The 18,299-nt window shown below is 38.0% G+C and overlaps 1 protein-coding gene across 3 annotated transcripts; it reads right to left on the minus strand.

The window, feature by feature from the left end:
• Positions 1 to 5,175: 5,175 nt before the first annotated feature.
• On the minus strand, positions 5,176 to 18,299 carry mau2 (MAU2 sister chromatid cohesion factor). Of its 3 annotated transcripts, XM_042498472.2 has the most exons (19): positions 17,931 to 18,299; positions 17,077 to 17,094; positions 16,855 to 16,920; positions 16,149 to 16,244; positions 15,963 to 16,057; positions 15,839 to 15,866; positions 15,588 to 15,743; positions 14,086 to 14,232; positions 13,391 to 13,481; positions 13,207 to 13,310; positions 12,483 to 12,560; positions 12,062 to 12,127; positions 11,001 to 11,084; positions 10,870 to 10,919; positions 10,699 to 10,776; positions 10,473 to 10,584; positions 9,835 to 9,925; positions 7,854 to 7,981; positions 5,176 to 7,762 (listed from the first exon to the last, which is right to left on the minus strand). In XM_042498472.2, exons 1-19 carry the CDS (start codon positions 18,162 to 18,164, stop codon positions 7,688 to 7,690), a joined length of 1,797 nt encoding a protein of 598 aa, XP_042354406.2. In that variant the 5' UTR covers positions 18,165 to 18,299; the 3' UTR covers positions 5,176 to 7,687. The 3 variants fall into 3 exon arrangements, with proteins under 3 accessions (XP_042354406.2, XP_042354407.2, XP_087941682.1); XM_042498473.2 differs by lacking the exon at positions 17,077 to 17,094; XM_088085556.1 differs by having other exon boundaries at positions 10,870 to 11,084; positions 17,931 to 18,191.

Below are 18,299 nucleotides of genomic sequence, written 5' to 3' on the forward strand. Positions count from 1 at the left end.
CTGTGCTCATAATTTCGTTGTATGCTCTTCTTACAATGACAGTAATACAGTATTCAGATTTTTTAATTGTCATATCTGTAATGTATTGGTATAACCACATCCAGTGTGCTCATCATACTGACAATAAAGTAAACACCCACTTCATCTGCTACCACTACACCACTGACTGTGCAAGACATTCATTCATTCATTTATTCATTCATTTGCTGTAACTGTTTATGCTCTCAAGGGTCGCGGGGGAGGCTGGAGTTTATGCCAGCTGTCATTAGGCGAGAGGCGGGATTCACCCTGGACAGGTCGCCAGACTATCGCAGGGCACTTTCAAGACAGCCAGGAACAAAAAACTGACCTTCAGGTTTACTGTGTGCTGATTGTTTTATCAAAGCACAATATACATTGTATGATAATGTGGAAGATACATTTATTTTATAATTTAATCACTGTAACTAGTTACACGTAACTACTTACTCCCCAACACTGTACACAGGGAACAGGTCCTCGTCCACAGAGTCTGCCATGTTTCTCCAGTAGCCCAGACCTGATCAACCAAACACTGCTGTAGATAGACCCATTTCTGTGTTTGCATTTTAGCATTGGCCACTATAGTTAGCAGCCCCCCCTAAATGAGCCAAAAAGCATTTGAAAAACACAGATTTTAAATATCAAACTGTTTATACTTTAGTGTTTTTAGCAGTTTAAATCACCGGGTATATTTGTTTTGATGAGGAAGAGCAATCTGCTTATAAATTGGTTCCTGGTAAAAAAAAAACAAAAACATATGAACTTCTAGATCTCAACACAAAAAAGGTGAGCTAACAGTAGCAGGTGCTTTGGCGAGCCGAACAATGTTGGAGAAACACCAGTTTGTAACAATGAAAATGGTTTATTCTGTGTTTTTGCCAGTTCTAATCACCTGGTCTGTTTGTTTTGGAGAGAAGGATACCTCTGCAGTAAATCTGTTTCATCTGATTGTAATCTGCAATCCTCATTGCAAGAAGCCACTAAATCCTACACACTGCCCCTTTAGGATCTAATTATTTTAGTTTAGGTTGCAGTGTCTAATCAAGTTACTAGCAAAAAAAAAAAAAATGCAAAAATTAAATGAGATGCAACCCCTGTGCACAGTCTTCTGTGTGCATTATACTGAATGGAAACTTTGAGGCAACATGTGTGTACACTGAGGGTGGGAGGTGGGGAGTTTTTTTCCTGGAGCACTGTAATAGGTCAATCAGACCATTCCAGGAAGTTTACACAACAAGCCTCCACGTGGCTACTGTGTTACATAAATTTACAAAACTGTTCATGTTTGTCCCTTCATATAAAAACAACTCCAGCATTATATTATCCTGCAAACTTAAACTTTGGTCTTACACCAGCAACCTCAGCTTCATGTACACCGACTCTCAACAGGGACCTGCATCAGCACCATGTTAGGATCTTTATCCCAAACTCAGCATCATATAATTACACCAGCATCACAAATGACTCCCTGACCCCACATAAAAATACAAACAATCAACCCCAACACAGTCTCACTTTGTCGTAGCAGTTAACAGGAAGGCCGCGTTAATAACAAGCCAACCAGGCTTGCAGTTACAATCAGATCCATACGTGCAGGTCCAGAGCACACGCGGCAGGGTTACTACGTCAGAAGTTGCAGAACCACCTCCATAAAGGATCCAGCTGGCTGCCTCTTTCATGGCATCCCTTCAAAGCATCCCTGTGAACTGAACCAGTCCTCATCATCTACAAACACCCATAGAAATGCACATACACACACGTGCACTCACACATGTGGGTATGAAATACTGTGATCTAAGTAATAGACTGAAGTGGGATGGGGGCTGCTCACCAACAGGTGGGGGGTTGGGGGGGGTTTGAGTGCTTTGTCAGCGTTCTTTGCTGCTGTTCTTTAAATGACAAAAAAAGGGCTCTCTCTAGATGATGCTGTGTCATCAGGTCTGATTGTTTCCGTCCTCTCATCCTACCACTTTATCTCCTGAGGCCACAGATTGTCTCGTATAAATGCAATCAGATCTGCACCAAGGGGCCATCTTCTCATAATCACCCCAGCCAAAGCAGTAATTAAACAACACTCTGGATTTTAGAGGTAATGACGAATGTTTCTGTCAATATTGTCACTGTTCCTCAGAACCAAGGGACAAGTAATTGTTACCTTAGCCATCCAGACATAACTATTTAGAAAAATCAGGCTCACTTGAAGACACTTAGGTCCTCAGTATTTTTGGTCATTTTCAGGAACCTTTAGGGAGTGTACATTATAGTAGAGCGCAGGGTGCCTGGTATAACTACAAAGTGTTGTATGATAACCCCGATGAAGCCCACAATCAGAAATGCGTTGATGAAAACATAAAAAGTATGTCGCTGTAGTTCACTAAGACTGTAAATTTCTGCACCAAACTGCATGGCAATCCCTCCAGCATCTGTTAAGACATTTCACTCTGAAACAAGTCAATGGTGGCACTGGAGGACAAGTGAAGGGATCGCCAAAGTCATCAGGGTTCCTCCTCTCGGGAGCAGAAATCTCTGTGCTGAAATTTGTGACAATCTGTGATATAGAGACATTATTGGATAGGTAAAAGCTCAGCCTGCTGATGGCACTAGATAAAAAGTCACAGGGATCAATCCTCTGGGGAAAAGGCACATCTGTACAAAATGTTACGGCTCCGTCGGGTGGCTGTCAAGACACAAAAATCTTACTCTCATGGTGGCGCTAGAGGACAAGTTGAGGATCTTCGATGATTATAAAAATGTGCATTTCCATCCACCTCTTTTTATGCACATATTAAGTTTGCACATAAAAAATACAAAAACATAAAAATATTGCAAAAAAAAGTTTTTATGCCTGAGAAAGATGAAAAAGTTGCTGTATCGATAAATGTAAATGCAACTAACTTCAGTGGAAACAGATTCAGTGAATAAATGATGACATATAATCATTGCATAGACTACTGTCAGCTCTCTTCATCGTCTCTGGAGGCTTTTAACTGGTTAACTGGTTTGGACTTACGACTGTCATTATTTATTTTTATTTTTTAAAAGATATTTTAATTAGGCCAAAAACTTTCTTTCAGTAAAACAGTAAACATTTAAGCGGTTAAAAAAAAGAGACATTATCCTCCCATCACTCACTATAACATAGAGAAGATAGGTGGGAAAAAAAATCCACAAAAAAAAAAACAGAACAAAAAGAAAACCCAGTCTACTCTACTATGTTTCTATGGTCACCTTCTGATAAAATTACTTTGCATTATGAAAAGTGTACGAAGACAAATGTTTAACTGAAAATAAAAGTCACTGAGTATTTCTCGTATTTCTAAAATCCTGGCTACAGGAAACATTAGTAAATGAGAGGTGAATTTTTCTTTAAATAAATGTACAAAAGTGGAACACATACCACAACACACTTGGAAATATAATAGGACAATGAGACTACCATAATAATTACAGTATCTAAGAAAGGTCAGGTCGTAGTCTTAGTGGTATTTTTTGAGGCTGAACATTGTGATTTTGTATTGAATTACATAATATTGCCAAGTGGTGCTGTTTCTTTGTCATCCTCACATATTTAAGTGTAAATACTTTGTTTACCCACTGTTTATAACTGTTACATAACAATGATGATGTGTGATTTTTTTTAAATTGCTAAAAGTGTTATAATTTCTCAAATGAAGACATGATGTAAGATTGGACTTAAAAGTTGATGATTTCATATAGGCTCTACTTTATAAATATAAAGGCCTTTATGTACAGTTCCACAGGACAGTCCCTCAGCAGGTCCTGACCAGGTGAAAGCACCAGCTCTGAAACCAAACAGAGGAAACATCAGCCTTCAGTCTCTCTCCTCCCTCCGCGTGGACGAGGCCTAATGGCCGCCCGGTACAACATGACAGCTTCAACTTAATCCTCATTAAGTAATGTAACAATGCAGGAAGTAGCTGCTGCAGTCACGATTAGACGGGCTCACTATTTGGCAGGAAATGGCTCCTTTCAGCTGCGTCCAAGACACCTAGAGCGTCCCAAAACTTTTCACTTCTCACTGAGCCTCTTCCTCTGGTGAACATCGGCTACCGGCAGCAGCGGACACGAGGACACACGAGAAATATCATACACATCATAAATATATGGAAATATATTTGAAAAAGATTTATTTTTATGTTTTAAAAAGATGAACCCTCGGAGTAGGTCTTCATTAAATACCGATGTGTGTATGATGAGCTGCAGAACCTCGTGTAAAAAAATACTGACGATTACGTCACTAATTTCAAAATAAGATGTTTTAAATATATGAGTAAAGACAACCAACAGTTTGATTCAATAGCCTATTCCGCCGTGAGTTTACCTTCGTATTACAGCGATTACCTTCTTAAAATCGGCTCTCATGTGACTGACATTTCAGCTGATCAAGTAATATAATCTAAAAATAATAGACATCTTATTACATGTTTTAGGCAATTAACCCTTTAAAGCCTGGGCAAGTTATTTTGATTACTTAAAAAAAGAAAATTATCAGACCATGGAAAAATGTCCAGAAAGTTATATTTATAACCATTACCACTATATATTTAAAATTATGTTACATAGAAAAATACATATATTTTCTGCAATTTTCTGCACTTTTTTCCTAATTGGGGGGCCATTTTCTTGTCTATTTTATTTAATTATTTTTTTTAAAAAAACCTTTTATTTATTTGCTTTATTTCAGGTAATTTCCTTGCGGATTAGGACTAATTTCTTGCTATTTTTGGGCCAGGTCTTCTTAACTTTCCCTTTGCCTTCTCCTCAAGGTTTTTTCTCAAATAAGGATTTCCATATAAAACGCTTACATTTTGCATTAAAAGGACCAGATTTGCAAGTTCAAGCTCCTTCACTATGTACCATATACAGATAATAGTTTTGCTAATTATTTTTTAATCAGTGCTTTTAAATTTTAGATTTTTAGATGTATTTTTCCCACTGTTCCAAGCTTCCATTCATTTCTGTGTGCAGGCACCCTGTGTTTTCATAATGTACTGAAATAAAAGGTAATAACTAAAATGTATAAACAGTTTGCAAAAGGGTCATCTCTAATGTAAAGTGTGTTGTGTGTTTTGTCCTAAGTGGACTAAAACAAAAAAAAAACATCAAGTAAAAAAAAATAATAGTCAAGAATGATTAAGTCATTCTACTTTTGATGTTTTATTTTAAAAAGTCATAGTTGTGTTGAAGTTGAGCAGAGCAAATGACAATGGAGAAAACATAAATAAAACATTCAGTTCTGTAACATAATGCAAAATGCCAATAAAATAAATGGCATCCATAATGTAGTATTTATTGCAGTAATTACTTTGCAAATGACTGAACTAGTCTGTGTTACTGTGTTATTACATATGTCTTTACTAGATAAAACTAAAAATGTAACATTCCTACATAAGTGTAACTAAATCAACAGTCCTACCAGTTATTTGATAATATATCAAACGGTAATCAGCATTAACTGGAAAACAACAACTGCATCTGGTATAATGAACATAATTAAATAAATAAGATATTTAAATAAAGATTTATACCACCATCGACTGGAAGACATGAGTAAAACAGGAACTGAGAGGAATAAAATATTATTCAAAAATGCTGACATATGAAAGATAAAAATGTGTTTCATCCTGAAACAACATTGTGTGCAAACAGCTAACAGTCATTATTATAATCGTATTATTACTGTTTTCTTGACTCCAAGCAAAAAGTGCACAGCATAAAAATATACAGTGAGAGTGAAAAGGTAAAAATCTAAAGGCCAGGCAGCAAGTCCACTGAACTGCAGTGTTTAAAATTATCTAAATACTTTTTTTGTATACATTAAGGTCTCAAAACATGTTTAAAGTTCACATTTCATACCTTCATAACATTAATTAATACTAGTGGGTGTAAAGCAAGCCAGTGTCTGCCATTACATAAAATGGTCAGCTGGTTCCAGAGTCTAGTAAATATATTATAACCTTGAACTGTCTTCAGTGAATAAACTACATGTGCAGCTGTCAACCAAACCATCAGGAACATATCAAACATACGCTACATTACGATCATTGCAGATATATAATATACTGTTATATACTGTATACTGTGCATCAGAACAACCAGTGTTTTGAAAAGACACATACTGAGTTCATGCACAACAATAGACTGACATTTGTTTGTTTGGGTGATGAATGGTAAAAATTCAGTACTAATTTAAGCTTATTTAATGTTCTCTTAACATTTCCTAACCCTGACAACCCATTTTACTTTATCCAAAATAAAAACACCTCCATGACAGTTGTGCAGGAGAGCGTTAAGAGAGGAACTAAATAGGTGGGACAAATCAGTTGATTTTAGAAGTCCCCTGTGGAGTTTTTGACCTCTAGTAGCACTATGGAGGTGTTTTTTTATTGTTTATCTCATGCATGCAGGCACACATGTACACACGTGATACACTGTCTTACCAATGGTGTCACGCTGATTAACAGGCGACGGTAACACGCCAAGTCACACGGCAATGTCCCCGCAAAGGCTGATATGTATATAAGACTGCAAGCTTGTAAACATGGATGTAAACAATGCTAGATTTAAAGGTATACTATGCAGGATTGTCTTTGACTGATTGTAAACACTTGACATTGAAAGTGAACATAAACGCCAACCCCAGATTCACTCTCGTTTGGTGTTTTGCCTTGCTATATTTGCGCTTCTTTACAATGTGTCTCTTTGATGCCTGCTGCTGACGGTCTGGCACCTTGGTGCTACCTTTTTATAAAGGCCTGACTTTACCTGTAGGGACACACACCCATAAACTTCCCGAATACAGAAAACAGAAAAATACAGGCAGAGAGCAGAGTCTCTGCAGAAAAATGCACCACCACACACTTCTAGTGGGTCTCAGGTGCTGATTGAGAGGGATTGCCTCTGTATAACAGTTTTGTTAAAGAAAATTCTGCATTGTAGATCTTTAAAATACTTGTTTACAAGAAAACTCCAGAGGACACCTATAATGGAAAGGTTTTGAGTTACTTTGGAAAGTATGTTTATTTGCTTTATTAGTGACAATTAGACGGGAAGGTGGATACCGCTCGCTTGTCTGTACGATAAATATGAAGCTTCTACAAGAGAGCGACTACCTCAGCTTAGCACACAGTCTGGAAACTGGGGGAAAGGGTTAGCCTGGTGGATTTTGTTAGCTGTCCACAGCTAACAAAATCCACTTACCAGCACCTCTAAAGCTCATCAAGACTAACACTTAGCCCCACTGTTTTTGTGCTAAGTAAGCTGCACAGATGCTGTCTGGAGCATCATAAAATACAGATTTGAGAATTGTATTAATCTTCTTAGACAACTTTTAATGCAATTTGTTGGTTTTTTTTGTCTCGTGAAACAAACTATTAAAACCCCTCCAAAGTGTGTCAGTGTAATAAAAAACGTGCCCTTGACACACCTTTGCTGTCAAAAAAAAAATCACATTTCTTAAAACCCAGTCAAAGAGGGTGCAGTGAATGAATGCTGTTAAAAGGACGCAATTTTAATATCGTGCCACCTCTTCCTCTTACCCTTTTCATCAGCTGCTTCTCATGTTTTCTGTTCATCTTTTTTATGTAGTTTTCCCTGCAGTTGCTCCTCTGTGTCTCCTTTTGCAAGTCAGGTCGGGATTTTGCTCTCAGAGCAGGTTGGCCAGGCTGGTAGCAGGTCCGTTCTGAGGCTGAAACTGCACAGGGGGGAGGCCGTCTGTCCACTGCAACACAGCACATCACAGTTTCTTTTGAAATCCTGGCAGGGTGGATTGACTTACTCTTTACAGGCTGACTGATTGACATTGTGCTTACACTGATGAGGTTGTGTTCGGGGAGGCTGCATGCGGCGATGTGGTCCTGCAGGAGCTGCTGGGAAAAGTTCTGGTGCATCTGGGCTGCTTCATGGGCATCCATGGTGTTTCCACAAGCCTTGTTCAGATCTGCTGGGAAAGGATGACTGTGAAAACTGGTGACTACGGCTGCAGTTTGATGTTTTTATCGATTTCGGATCCTAACATCAGCTCTACCTTTGAATATGTTTCGACTCATCAAGTTATTACAGAGTGATTAAGTGTTTCTTCAGTTACGGTGCTCTTTTCTCGAAGCCATGTCCACTTCTAATTCAGTTGTGGCTTTATTACTCTCCCTGTGGTGTACTGATGCTGTTACTGAATGAGAAGTATCTCTGCCTCCTCTGCAGCGGCTCTCTCCCTGCATGACTGCTGAACACAGGGTTCCTACAGCTGAAGGCAAGTTAGATTTAAGACTTTTTAAGACTTTTTAATGCCACTTGGAATTAAGTTTAAGACCAATTTAAGACAAAAAATTAGCAGGTTTATATCTTTTCTTTCTTTCTTCCTTTTTTTTTTTTTTTAAATAAGAACAATTTTCTAATAACCAAAATCCAAAAATGGACAGTTTTATTTTGCCCAAATCTTTACTGTAACAAAATTAGGACTTTTTTGTCCTGTGAAAAATTAGATTATCTGCATCAAATGTTGGAAAAATAAGTAATTTTGGTGTAAAGCACAATGACCATATTATATCATTATAAAGGTATCTATTTAGTTTACCAACAGAAGTGGGAAATATCTGGCATTTCTGGAGAGTTTCTAGATGATTTTGTGTTTCTCAATCTGCATGTTGAGATTCCACAGCTTGGATTCCCATCATGAGGAGTTGAGGAAAAGTAATTTATTAAAATATTTTGGGAAAAAAAAGATGTTACCACTTATTTTGAGATGTCAGAAAAAAAGATTCATAAAATCCCTCTTACTATGTCTAAGAATTTTCATGAATTCAATGCCCTTTAAGACTTTTTAAGGATCTGCGGGAACCCTGTGAACCCCTGATGTAGAACTAAGCTGGACATTGCTGGATTGTGCCTGCATACAAAATGACCACCATCTCACCTTCCAGCGAATCACACTTTCCCTGCCTCTTAAGCTATCTAGCAAGCTAAACAACTGCTACCTGGTGAGCAACATCATCACCATAGCAACAACGTTGTGAATGAGCTGCTGCGGTAAATGCACGCAGTGCACAGAAACTAAACCTCCGGCTCACTAGCTGAAGCTGTCTCGTGAGTTTAGATTGTAACTCAGAATCAATGTGAACAGCCTGCCAACGACCATGTGTTCAAATATGTTTATTCAACTCTGTTTTTATTAATATTCATTTATCTCAAATGTAAAACATCCCATATTCCATGTGTTTTTTTTTCATTTCTTAATTGTTAAAAAATGGAAAAAAGGTTCACTCTGTAAAAGTCTCAAACAAAAGATGACTGTGTGACTGTTGTGAGTAAGAGAAACCAAATCAAGGAAATCTGTCAAAAACAAGAAAATATGATTTAATAATAATTTCTTAGATAATTTTAAAGATTATTATTTGTTTCCTACATTTAAGCTATTTTTCCATGTAATTATCTATTTAATAATAATTTAAAGATTTATTTAACATTGACCACTTTGGGGTTCCATACATATGACATCTGTTGTGGATATTCATTCAAAGTTTTTGGTGACCCCCTGACTTTGGGAAACATCAGACTCAAATGTCCATCAGTACACAAGAAAAATCCAAATTGAGCAGGCAGACTGCATTTCAATTCACTGAGCACATTGCATAATGAACCTATTCCACGTTGGGACACTGCATGAGTTTTCCTCTTGCTCCCCCAACTGGCCAAAGTGAAAACCTACATTTGTTGTCCTTTGACAGGAAGATACTCCCTGTAACATAATATTGAAATTAAACCTCACAGTGAGTTAAGACTCAGTTGACACTGTACCTTTGAGAAGCGCAGAGGACCAGAGCTGCACGGACATGTCTGGGATCTTGCTGGCCAGCTGCATGGCAGGAACCACCATATTGTTACTTTCCTGAAGAAAATATGGAAGCAAACAAGTCGTCAAAATCATATCTGCAGTCCTGACATACTCGGACTGCAGTGTGAGGTCTAATGCCATGTTTTATTGTACTCAGAATTACCCGTCTGTCAATTTTTACTTTGTGAAACGTTCTATAACAACTTTGTAGTGTAATTTCCACTTTGTTAATTTGTGTTTGATAGAAGTCTTTGTGAGCATGTAGTAGCCTACTAGCCTACTCCTCCTGTCTCTATTTGCTACCTACATCATTGAATCTGCATGTAACCTACTGTAAGATCTAAAAACTGACAAAAAGGTTTCTATGGGAGGTGGGTAGTCTGGTGCTATGGTAGCTCCTGCAGGTCCTGACTACATGCTTCTGATGTTCAGAGGCTATTCACACAAACACGAGTTTCCTGCGGGCATCCATGTTTTTCCCGAGCAGATGCACTGTAACGCATTAAGATCGGAAGTTGGAAAGACCGACACATAATTATTCACGTCCAACTTCCAAAGGAGCGCAGCATAATGGAGAGGACATGTGGGGATGTAGACTCACCCTGTGGTTGCCCAGGACAAAGAAGATGTGACCCAGCAGGACCAGTGAGCAGGCAGTCAGCCTGTTCAGATCCTCAGCATTAGACATCTTCAGGGTCTCCCTCAGAAATCTTCTGTTGATGTAAGATTACGTATTAGGCTCTCTTGCTCTAAACATAAGAGCAGAACAGAAGACTACACGTATAGTTTACCGAGCAAACACAAAAAGTAAAGGTAAATGTTCTTACTTGGCCTCGTTGTAACGTCCCTGGAAGAAAGACAGAAGCCCTCTGATGTAAAACGCTGCAGCTCGTAGACAATGAGAGCTGAAGAAGTCGAAGTTGTGTACTTTAGAACTCAGCAAAAAAGCACGATGTAAACGTACATGATGTGACATTATCATCATGATCTGTAGTTACCTGACAGGAAAGTTGTGATCAGGATTAATTCTCTCTAGAAGGCTGTAAAGCTGTTGGTTTAAAAAAAGGTTTAAAGAAAAAAATGTAACAATAAAATGTTTAAATTCTGAGGGAAGGAGCGGCTGCCTGACCTCTTGATGTCTGTTGCCTTCCCGGATGTAGACGCTGGCCAGGTTGGTCACAATAAATGTCCACAGCTCTTGGTGCGTTGTCATCTAACAGAAAAAGAAAAAACAGAGACACTGAGTCATCTAAGCATCACACAGTCAGGGCTTTCATACACCAAGCTATTCTCTCTGAAATATCCAAAAATATTACATGTTTGATCACCCTGTGTCTTTCAAAGTTTGAACTTTTCAGAAACCGACAAAAATAGACTTGTTCGCAGATTAATGACAAGATATTCTTTTTCTACAAGGTTTCTAAGATCTGGATAACCCCAAGAGGTCAGACATGTATGTAAACGCCTGAACTGTGTACGCTTCCTTAACTGATCCTTATTCAAAGCAAATTAAAACGGTTATAGACAACTGTGTATACATCTAAGTTAAGCTAAGTTGTTTACATGGCTAATGGAATATGCCGATTAACATGCCCCAACATGTCGTTTATTATGTTAAAAAAAAAAGAAAAAAGAGGAATGTCTGGAGCTGCTCATCATCTTTGTTATTGTGCAGTTAAGTAGGATTTTTTCAGTTTTCCTGCAGAGCGGGACTTGTTTGACCCGGTGAACCCAGCCTCCCTCTTTCATTGCTGCCGTCACCCTCTTGAACAAGTCAGAGTCGGGAAAGTAGTGCATATTGACAAACCTGCTGATATTCAAGTGTGTATCTCCTTCCTAAAGAATTGTGAGCTTTCCTTTTGGGCATGCATGCATCTCTACACTAAAATGTTACAAACTGAAAGACATTGATGACAACATGCAGAGCTGTCTGCAAACAGACATGAGGCCCTGTGTAGCAAACTGCGGTAAAAACCCAAACTGATGTGCATATTCCAAAAGTGCTGTATATGTGTCCAAATAATGCTCATAAAACTGACGGATACTGCCATATACCACGTCATTATCTAACTTATTTTATGCTGTTAGTGTTTATATGACCGGTATCAAATTCAAAATACTGTCATATTCACTTTAACAGGGTATTATTAGTGTGCATGCAAATGTAGTCAGTGACATTATGAAACTCACCTGTAGAGCAGCAGTGAACTGAGCTTCAGCATTATCCATGCAGTTCACGGAAACACAGTAGAGGCCCTGACGCAGAAAAAGAGGACACAGATGTGAATGCTTCAGATTATCTAGAAGGAATGTATCTTGTGAAGGTTGTAAGCCACTTTTTTTCCTGCAAACAAGGAACTAAAACAAAACAGAAAAAAAACGATGTCCAACAATATGTGATGGTAGATTATCGAGTGTAACAAACACATTTTTGTTGCATATATCATTATCTAGCTAAAAGACAATCATTTATGTTGTTATTTTCGCAAATAATAATAATGCTAATAATAATAACTTTATTTATATAGCACCTTAAAAAAGGCAGTCTCAGCAAAGCAGAGACAATAAACCCCGGAGCTTATAAAACAACTGAAGTTGCGTGTAGACTTACCAGTAGTGTATGAAGCTGAGCAGCATGATTTGTAAACAGCCGGGGAGACTGCTGACAAAGCTGGCAAACCTGAGAAATCTAAATACAGAGCAAAATCATCACAACCTTACAATGTGATCAACAACTCTGGACGACCTCCAGACTAAATTTGTAAAATATGTGTTTTTCATAGAATTGAGTAGAACGTACTCTCTCATCCAAATCAACACAGCAGGATGATCGGAGCTGCAGCCACTTTAATGTGGACTGTTGATATTGAAAAACTGTGACCGTTGTAGCAGGTTAACTTTTATACAATCTGACTTCCAGGAAATCACAAACTCCCTGAGGTGAGGTTTTGCAGTAACCACCAAACAAGCGGTGTGTTAGTAGTACAAAGCATAGGTAGGCGTCCTTTGTGCTGAGTTGCATTGTATCTGATTTGCCTTGCTGCTGTAATTAAATATTGCTGGATGCAATTGCTTCATATTTATATTGATAAGTCAGACAAAAGGCAATCGCTGGGTTAGTGTGTACAGTAGGCCAAAAGAGCACTCTCATACTAGTAAGTGTGACACCTTTAACAGCCCTACAGACAAGTATTTTCACCATAACAACAATCACCATTTTCTTTTGACCTTGTCAAATAACCACAGCAAACAGCTGAATGTCTCTTCTACTCTTATTCTATTTCTATTCTTAATTGGTAAAAGCCTGGCAGCATACACATGAGCTGCTACTGTACCTCTTGTAAAGCTGTGGCTTTGTGTCCGGTGACCAGCCGGCACATGATGATGTGCTCCAGCAGGATGACTTGGAACGTGGACAGGATGGGACTGCTGTCCAGCACTTTGAAGACATACAGACGGATCAAAGCCGAGTTGTCATCAAGGGGAAGATAAGCAGAGAGCGTATTCCAACAAACTTACTCTTCAGCTTCTCCAGCTGCATGAGAGCTTTGTCTGTGTACTTCTGTGCCTTCTCCAAGTAGCCCGCCTGCATGGAGTGCATCACTGTCACCTTATGTACAAAAAACAAAACAAGGCAAATCATGTTGCAGCTGCATCACACAGAATACGCTTTTTTTTTTTTTATAATGGTACAGACGCTCCAGTACCATTTTTTTTTACTTTTGATACTGATCTGATACCTGAACTTGCGTATCAGCCAATATCCAATACAGATTTGACACCACTGTGATAAAAAAATATTTAATAGCTGTATACTAACTTTATTTGGATGTAAAAAGACTGCTATTGTTTTATGGCATGGCTCTGATCTAACATTACACTAGTTACCAGAAATATATTTTTCTTGGTCGCTTTCACTTAGCAGCTGCCAGTGGCTACACAGTGCAGTGTGTAGTAGGCTACTGTTTAAAAGCGGCCAAGAAGACCCGATTACCCGGAAAACTGCCATTTCATCTGGGTGTAAAACAACTTTAAAGTTTTGTGAAAAATTTTATTGTATCAAATCGGTACATGGACTTGTGTACATGTAAATACACAATCTATCATTTTTAGGCACTATCGGAGACATTTTCGATACTGGTATTAGTATCACAATAACTCTATTTCCGAGTTTATGATAAATTTTCAAGGATAACAATGTATCAAAATCTCACCAGGTACACAAGCACACACATGTGCTCTTTGGGCAGCCAGTGGAAGAGAGCCGCTGGATTAGTGGGAAGGATCTCATCATCGTGGAGAGTGGAGATGGTCTGGATACACTGCTGAAGCTGCTTCAGACACGGCTTCACACTCTTTACCTAAAGCCAACACATAGATAACGACTCTGAATTTGTGACTTTGAGCATCATACCTTATCTAGAATGTCAATAACTTCATTTCATAAACAGGAAACTGACAATAAAACAAGCACGTTAACCCTGCATTCATGTGGTGTCGGAAAAATCACAAAAGCGAGTTCCAGACCGGAAAAAAATTCACCTGAACGCCCCCTCAAATCAGAACAATTACTCTGAAGGTGGGTGAAAACTTCAGTACGCATGTTGATGTCATGGATGCAAAAACACGGCAGATGAAAGTAAATGTTTGGTTGATGGTAATAAACTTTTTTATCAGTTCAAATATTGCATATCAATTTTTTGTTCACATGTATTGTGGTATTAGGTTGTACCTGCTAGTTGCTGTCTATGTAGAGTGACCTAGCTTATTTAGAAGTATATCTATAAGCATTAGTCTGGGACAAAAATGCTTTATAATATTATGCTTCAAACTGTCAAACTCGGATGATGGGACCATCCAAAAAGCACTTGAATGCAGCATAAGCATCAGTTGCCATTTCTCTCATCATATTAACTACACGTAATCTACTTAGGGGACAAGCAGGAAACAAAGATACTCAATTACACATACCATAAAACTTCTAAAAGCCTAATCTCTATTAGACGCCCGGTCCCTTTTACTAGCCTGCTGTGGCTACACATTTTGACAAATAAAGGCCTGTCTCAATTATAGGCCTGGTCTGACTGCCATGCAGTTAATTTTTATAGAGGCTCTTTGGATGTATAAAACAGTGTTTTTGGCTACCTACTGGAGTTAATGTTAGTTATATGCTTAAATTACGCATACAAATATATATATAAATATACTTAAACTTTTGTCAATATGGGCATGCTTCACACAATGTTAGCTAATTCTCTACAATTCAATCATTAATTTTACTGACATCATGTGCTCAAAGAAAAAAGTATTACCAGCACAGTAAACAAGAAAGATGCAAAAAGAGATAGATGTAGAAGACTATTTAAAAAAATAAATCAATTCAGTTACTCCTTTAGTACTTTTCACAGATTTCTTGCTAACTCTTGGGTCATCTCTTCTTACCATGTTTCTGTCTTATTTTTCCCTTTTTTAAGCCAATGTGCTTAGCTTTCAAAAGGTTACACACAGTCAGACACCCGTCCCAAATATAAGCCTGTTGAGTTCAAAGACTAAAGCAATTAATAGTCGGGGCTATTAACTGAAGTTCTATAATACTAAACAACACAAGCTTTAGGAGCAAATCTTTTCCTTAAAATGTTCAATTTCTGTCTGAAAAATGTACAAAAAAAGGATTTTAGTGGATTTTCAGTGGTGAGATATTGGGATTCTGATGTACCTGTCCAGCATCCAGGTAGTGTGTAACTTGCAGCACCAGGAAAAAGACCCTGAGGGATTCCTTCTGAATGGGGTTTCCCTGCCAGTTCTCTACAATGGTCCCGCACAGTGACAGCAGAGGGTGCACCTCGCCCAGCTTCCGCTCCATCAGCAGCAGCTGCAGAGCAACAGATGCACGTGATGTTTACAGTATAGTGAGAAATCAACACAAATAATGTGAAAAGTGGCTTTAAGTAAAAGACAATGATTTACCATTCCTTTACTTAGTAAAAACAGAGCTCTGCGGGAAAAGAAAAGAACAGATTTAAAGTGAGATAAAGAGCATTAAACCATAGATCAATCTCTGTGAACTTAAACATTAATTTAATCTGTTTACCTTGTGTACTCTGAGCCCATCACTCTTGCGTACTCTGCTCCGACTCCAAGGAGATCACACGCAGATACCAAGTCCTTTTCCAGTGCATGTAGTTGCTGAGAGAAGAACATCCCAAACATGAACGAAACATACTTCAAAAGAACTTGCCAGATATGAATAAGCTTGTAACACAAGACGTCCTCTTACTGCGAGCTGAAAAAGTAGTCTGCAGTGCCAGTAGGGTGTTTGCTGTGAGATCTGGATGGCCTTCCGCAGCACTGGTTTTGCAGAGTCCACCAAGTTCTTGAAAATAGAAGCCAAGAGATAAGTTACCACAGAGAAAACAACCAAGCAATATCTGAAACAGTTTACATTATTAAGTTAACCCTTAATTTTATAAGGATGTTTTTCAATGCATTTTAGTATATTGATTATGCTGTAATTCTACTCAGTTATCTTTTTAATATATAAAAAAAGACTAATTATTTTTTTTCTACCATAAATTTTTAACTGATTTTGTTACTTGGTTCATTCTCATTTATATTTATTTCTATTTGTTGATTTTCTGAAGTTAATTTTATTTTCAGATATTTATTATATAATATTGAATTTTTTAAACATATATTTCATACAGATTTGTTTTTTACTAGATTCTTTTTTATTTGTGTCAATTTATTTTATATTTATTGCATTAACTTACTTTTATTTTCAGATTTCTATTCTATTACATTGACTTTTGCACTTTTCACAATGAATGAAATGTTTTTTTCTCATTTTGTTAACATATTCTACAGTCCATGATGTTGTCTAATTCTTTCAAATGTGTGACTGTTAAAGGGTTAAGTTTCCCAACAACTACTTCTCACATAACATTATAACAGGATGACTGGATGTAAGAGATGCTTACACCTACCTGCTGACAGTAGAACTCTGACAGGATACTTGCTGCTTCAAACTTCACATCTTCAAATTGGGAGATCTGATGTAAATCATGAAAGGACTTTATTGTTTCATCATCAGATAAGTTAATGCAGACATAAATCTTCTTTATAAAACATGATTTTGAGGAGCTGCAGAGGTAACACACCTTGTATCAATTTGTGTGCAATTTCATGTTACACACCAAAAAGGATACATGTTGTGATATGAACCACTGCGTGGAAACATAAGAAAGCAAAATATTAGAGTCAGCATCACAGTGAGAATAGATTTTGACACTGAGCTGGGCAAATTAACGGTTAAGCATTACGCATTGGTGGATGTGTTTTAACTCTTAAAACTGGGCAAACTGGCTTGTGTTCTTTCAAAAACACAGGAAGTATGCAATGAGGAACTTTTGTTTAAATGCCTTTAACGAATGTTTAATAAAAGCTGAAACTTTTAACATCATACACATCAAGTTCTAGCAACTTTTTTTATAAAGTCAAGTAAAATGTTTTTAAAAAATGATTGAAAAAAATAGCTCCCTGAGGTTTTACAAAGTAAAAGTTCCTCCCATGGTTGCACTTTTTAATTAATAAAAGGTTGATAAAGATAATCAGCAAAAAGCTCCAAAAATTGGCCAGGCCCAAAATCTGTCGATCCCTCGCAAAAAGTATATTAAAAGTACCTAAATAAAGTAAATTAAGTAAACTGGCACATAAGATAATACAACACAACTCTGGGGAAATGACCTGTAAACAAAAACTGCTAAAATGTTAAAATGACACTATAAAATAAATATATATTTGCACTAATTATAAGTGTAGTTCTATGGGGAAAAAATCCCAAACTTAAAAAAAAACAACCTTGCTAATATCATTTGCGGGTCATTTCCTGCGAAGATGCTCATTGCTTTTTTTCCCCCATGTTTTAGAGAGAAATCAAACCAATTTGCTCAGGGTTAACTTGTGAAAGACGCCTGAATGCAGCATAATAAAAGTGATGTGGATCCAGGTTTCAGGTAGTTTGAATGTACCACAGCCTGGTGTCACTGTGCCTGCTGCTCACCGCTTTCTCCAGGTGAGTTTGGGACAGCTGGCTGTTCTTTGTGTGTCGGTACAGCACCGAGCCCAGCTGAAGGTGAGTCCGGGCCTCGACCCTCGGAGGCGGGTTGAACTGAAACACTGCCTGCAGACAGTGGACGCACAGCCGGATCTTCGGCGGACTCGACGTGCGGAAATGTTCTGCGAAGCCCAGTAGGGCTAGGTACCAGGGCTCCGGGGCCTCTGTGCTCGCTGCCATTTTAAGTCCTCGGAAGACAAAACAGCAACAAAATGTATAAATTCACAGCTGGAGCGACGTCCGCCGGAGTCGTCCACAGCTGCAGCTAGCTTCCCATGTTTACTACCTGAAATGAAACTGAGCGCTAGCTAGCGC

The sequence above is a fragment of the Plectropomus leopardus genome, chromosome 12 (genome assembly GCF_026936395.1).
Source record: "Plectropomus leopardus strain MGB_pleo_1.0 chromosome 12, ASM2693639v1, whole genome shotgun sequence".
NCBI classification, from domain to species: Eukaryota; Metazoa; Chordata; class Actinopteri; order Perciformes; family Serranidae; genus Plectropomus; species Plectropomus leopardus.

Bases quoted from the DNA above. Each gene is read 5' to 3' on its own strand.
- mau2 (XM_088085556.1), bottom strand. From the start codon at position 18,164: ATGGCAGCGAGCACAGAGGCCCCGGAGCCCTGGTACCTAGCCCTACTG. The intron at 15,744-15,838 runs GTAAATCATTGT...GTTGCTCTGCAG, and splicing joins TTTTACTAAGTAAAGGAATG to CTGCTGCTGATGGAGCGGAA. The intron at 7,982-9,834 runs GTACAGTGTCAA...CTTTCCCAGCAG, and splicing joins GTCCTCTGCGCTTCTCAAAG to ATCTGAACAAGGCTTGTGGA.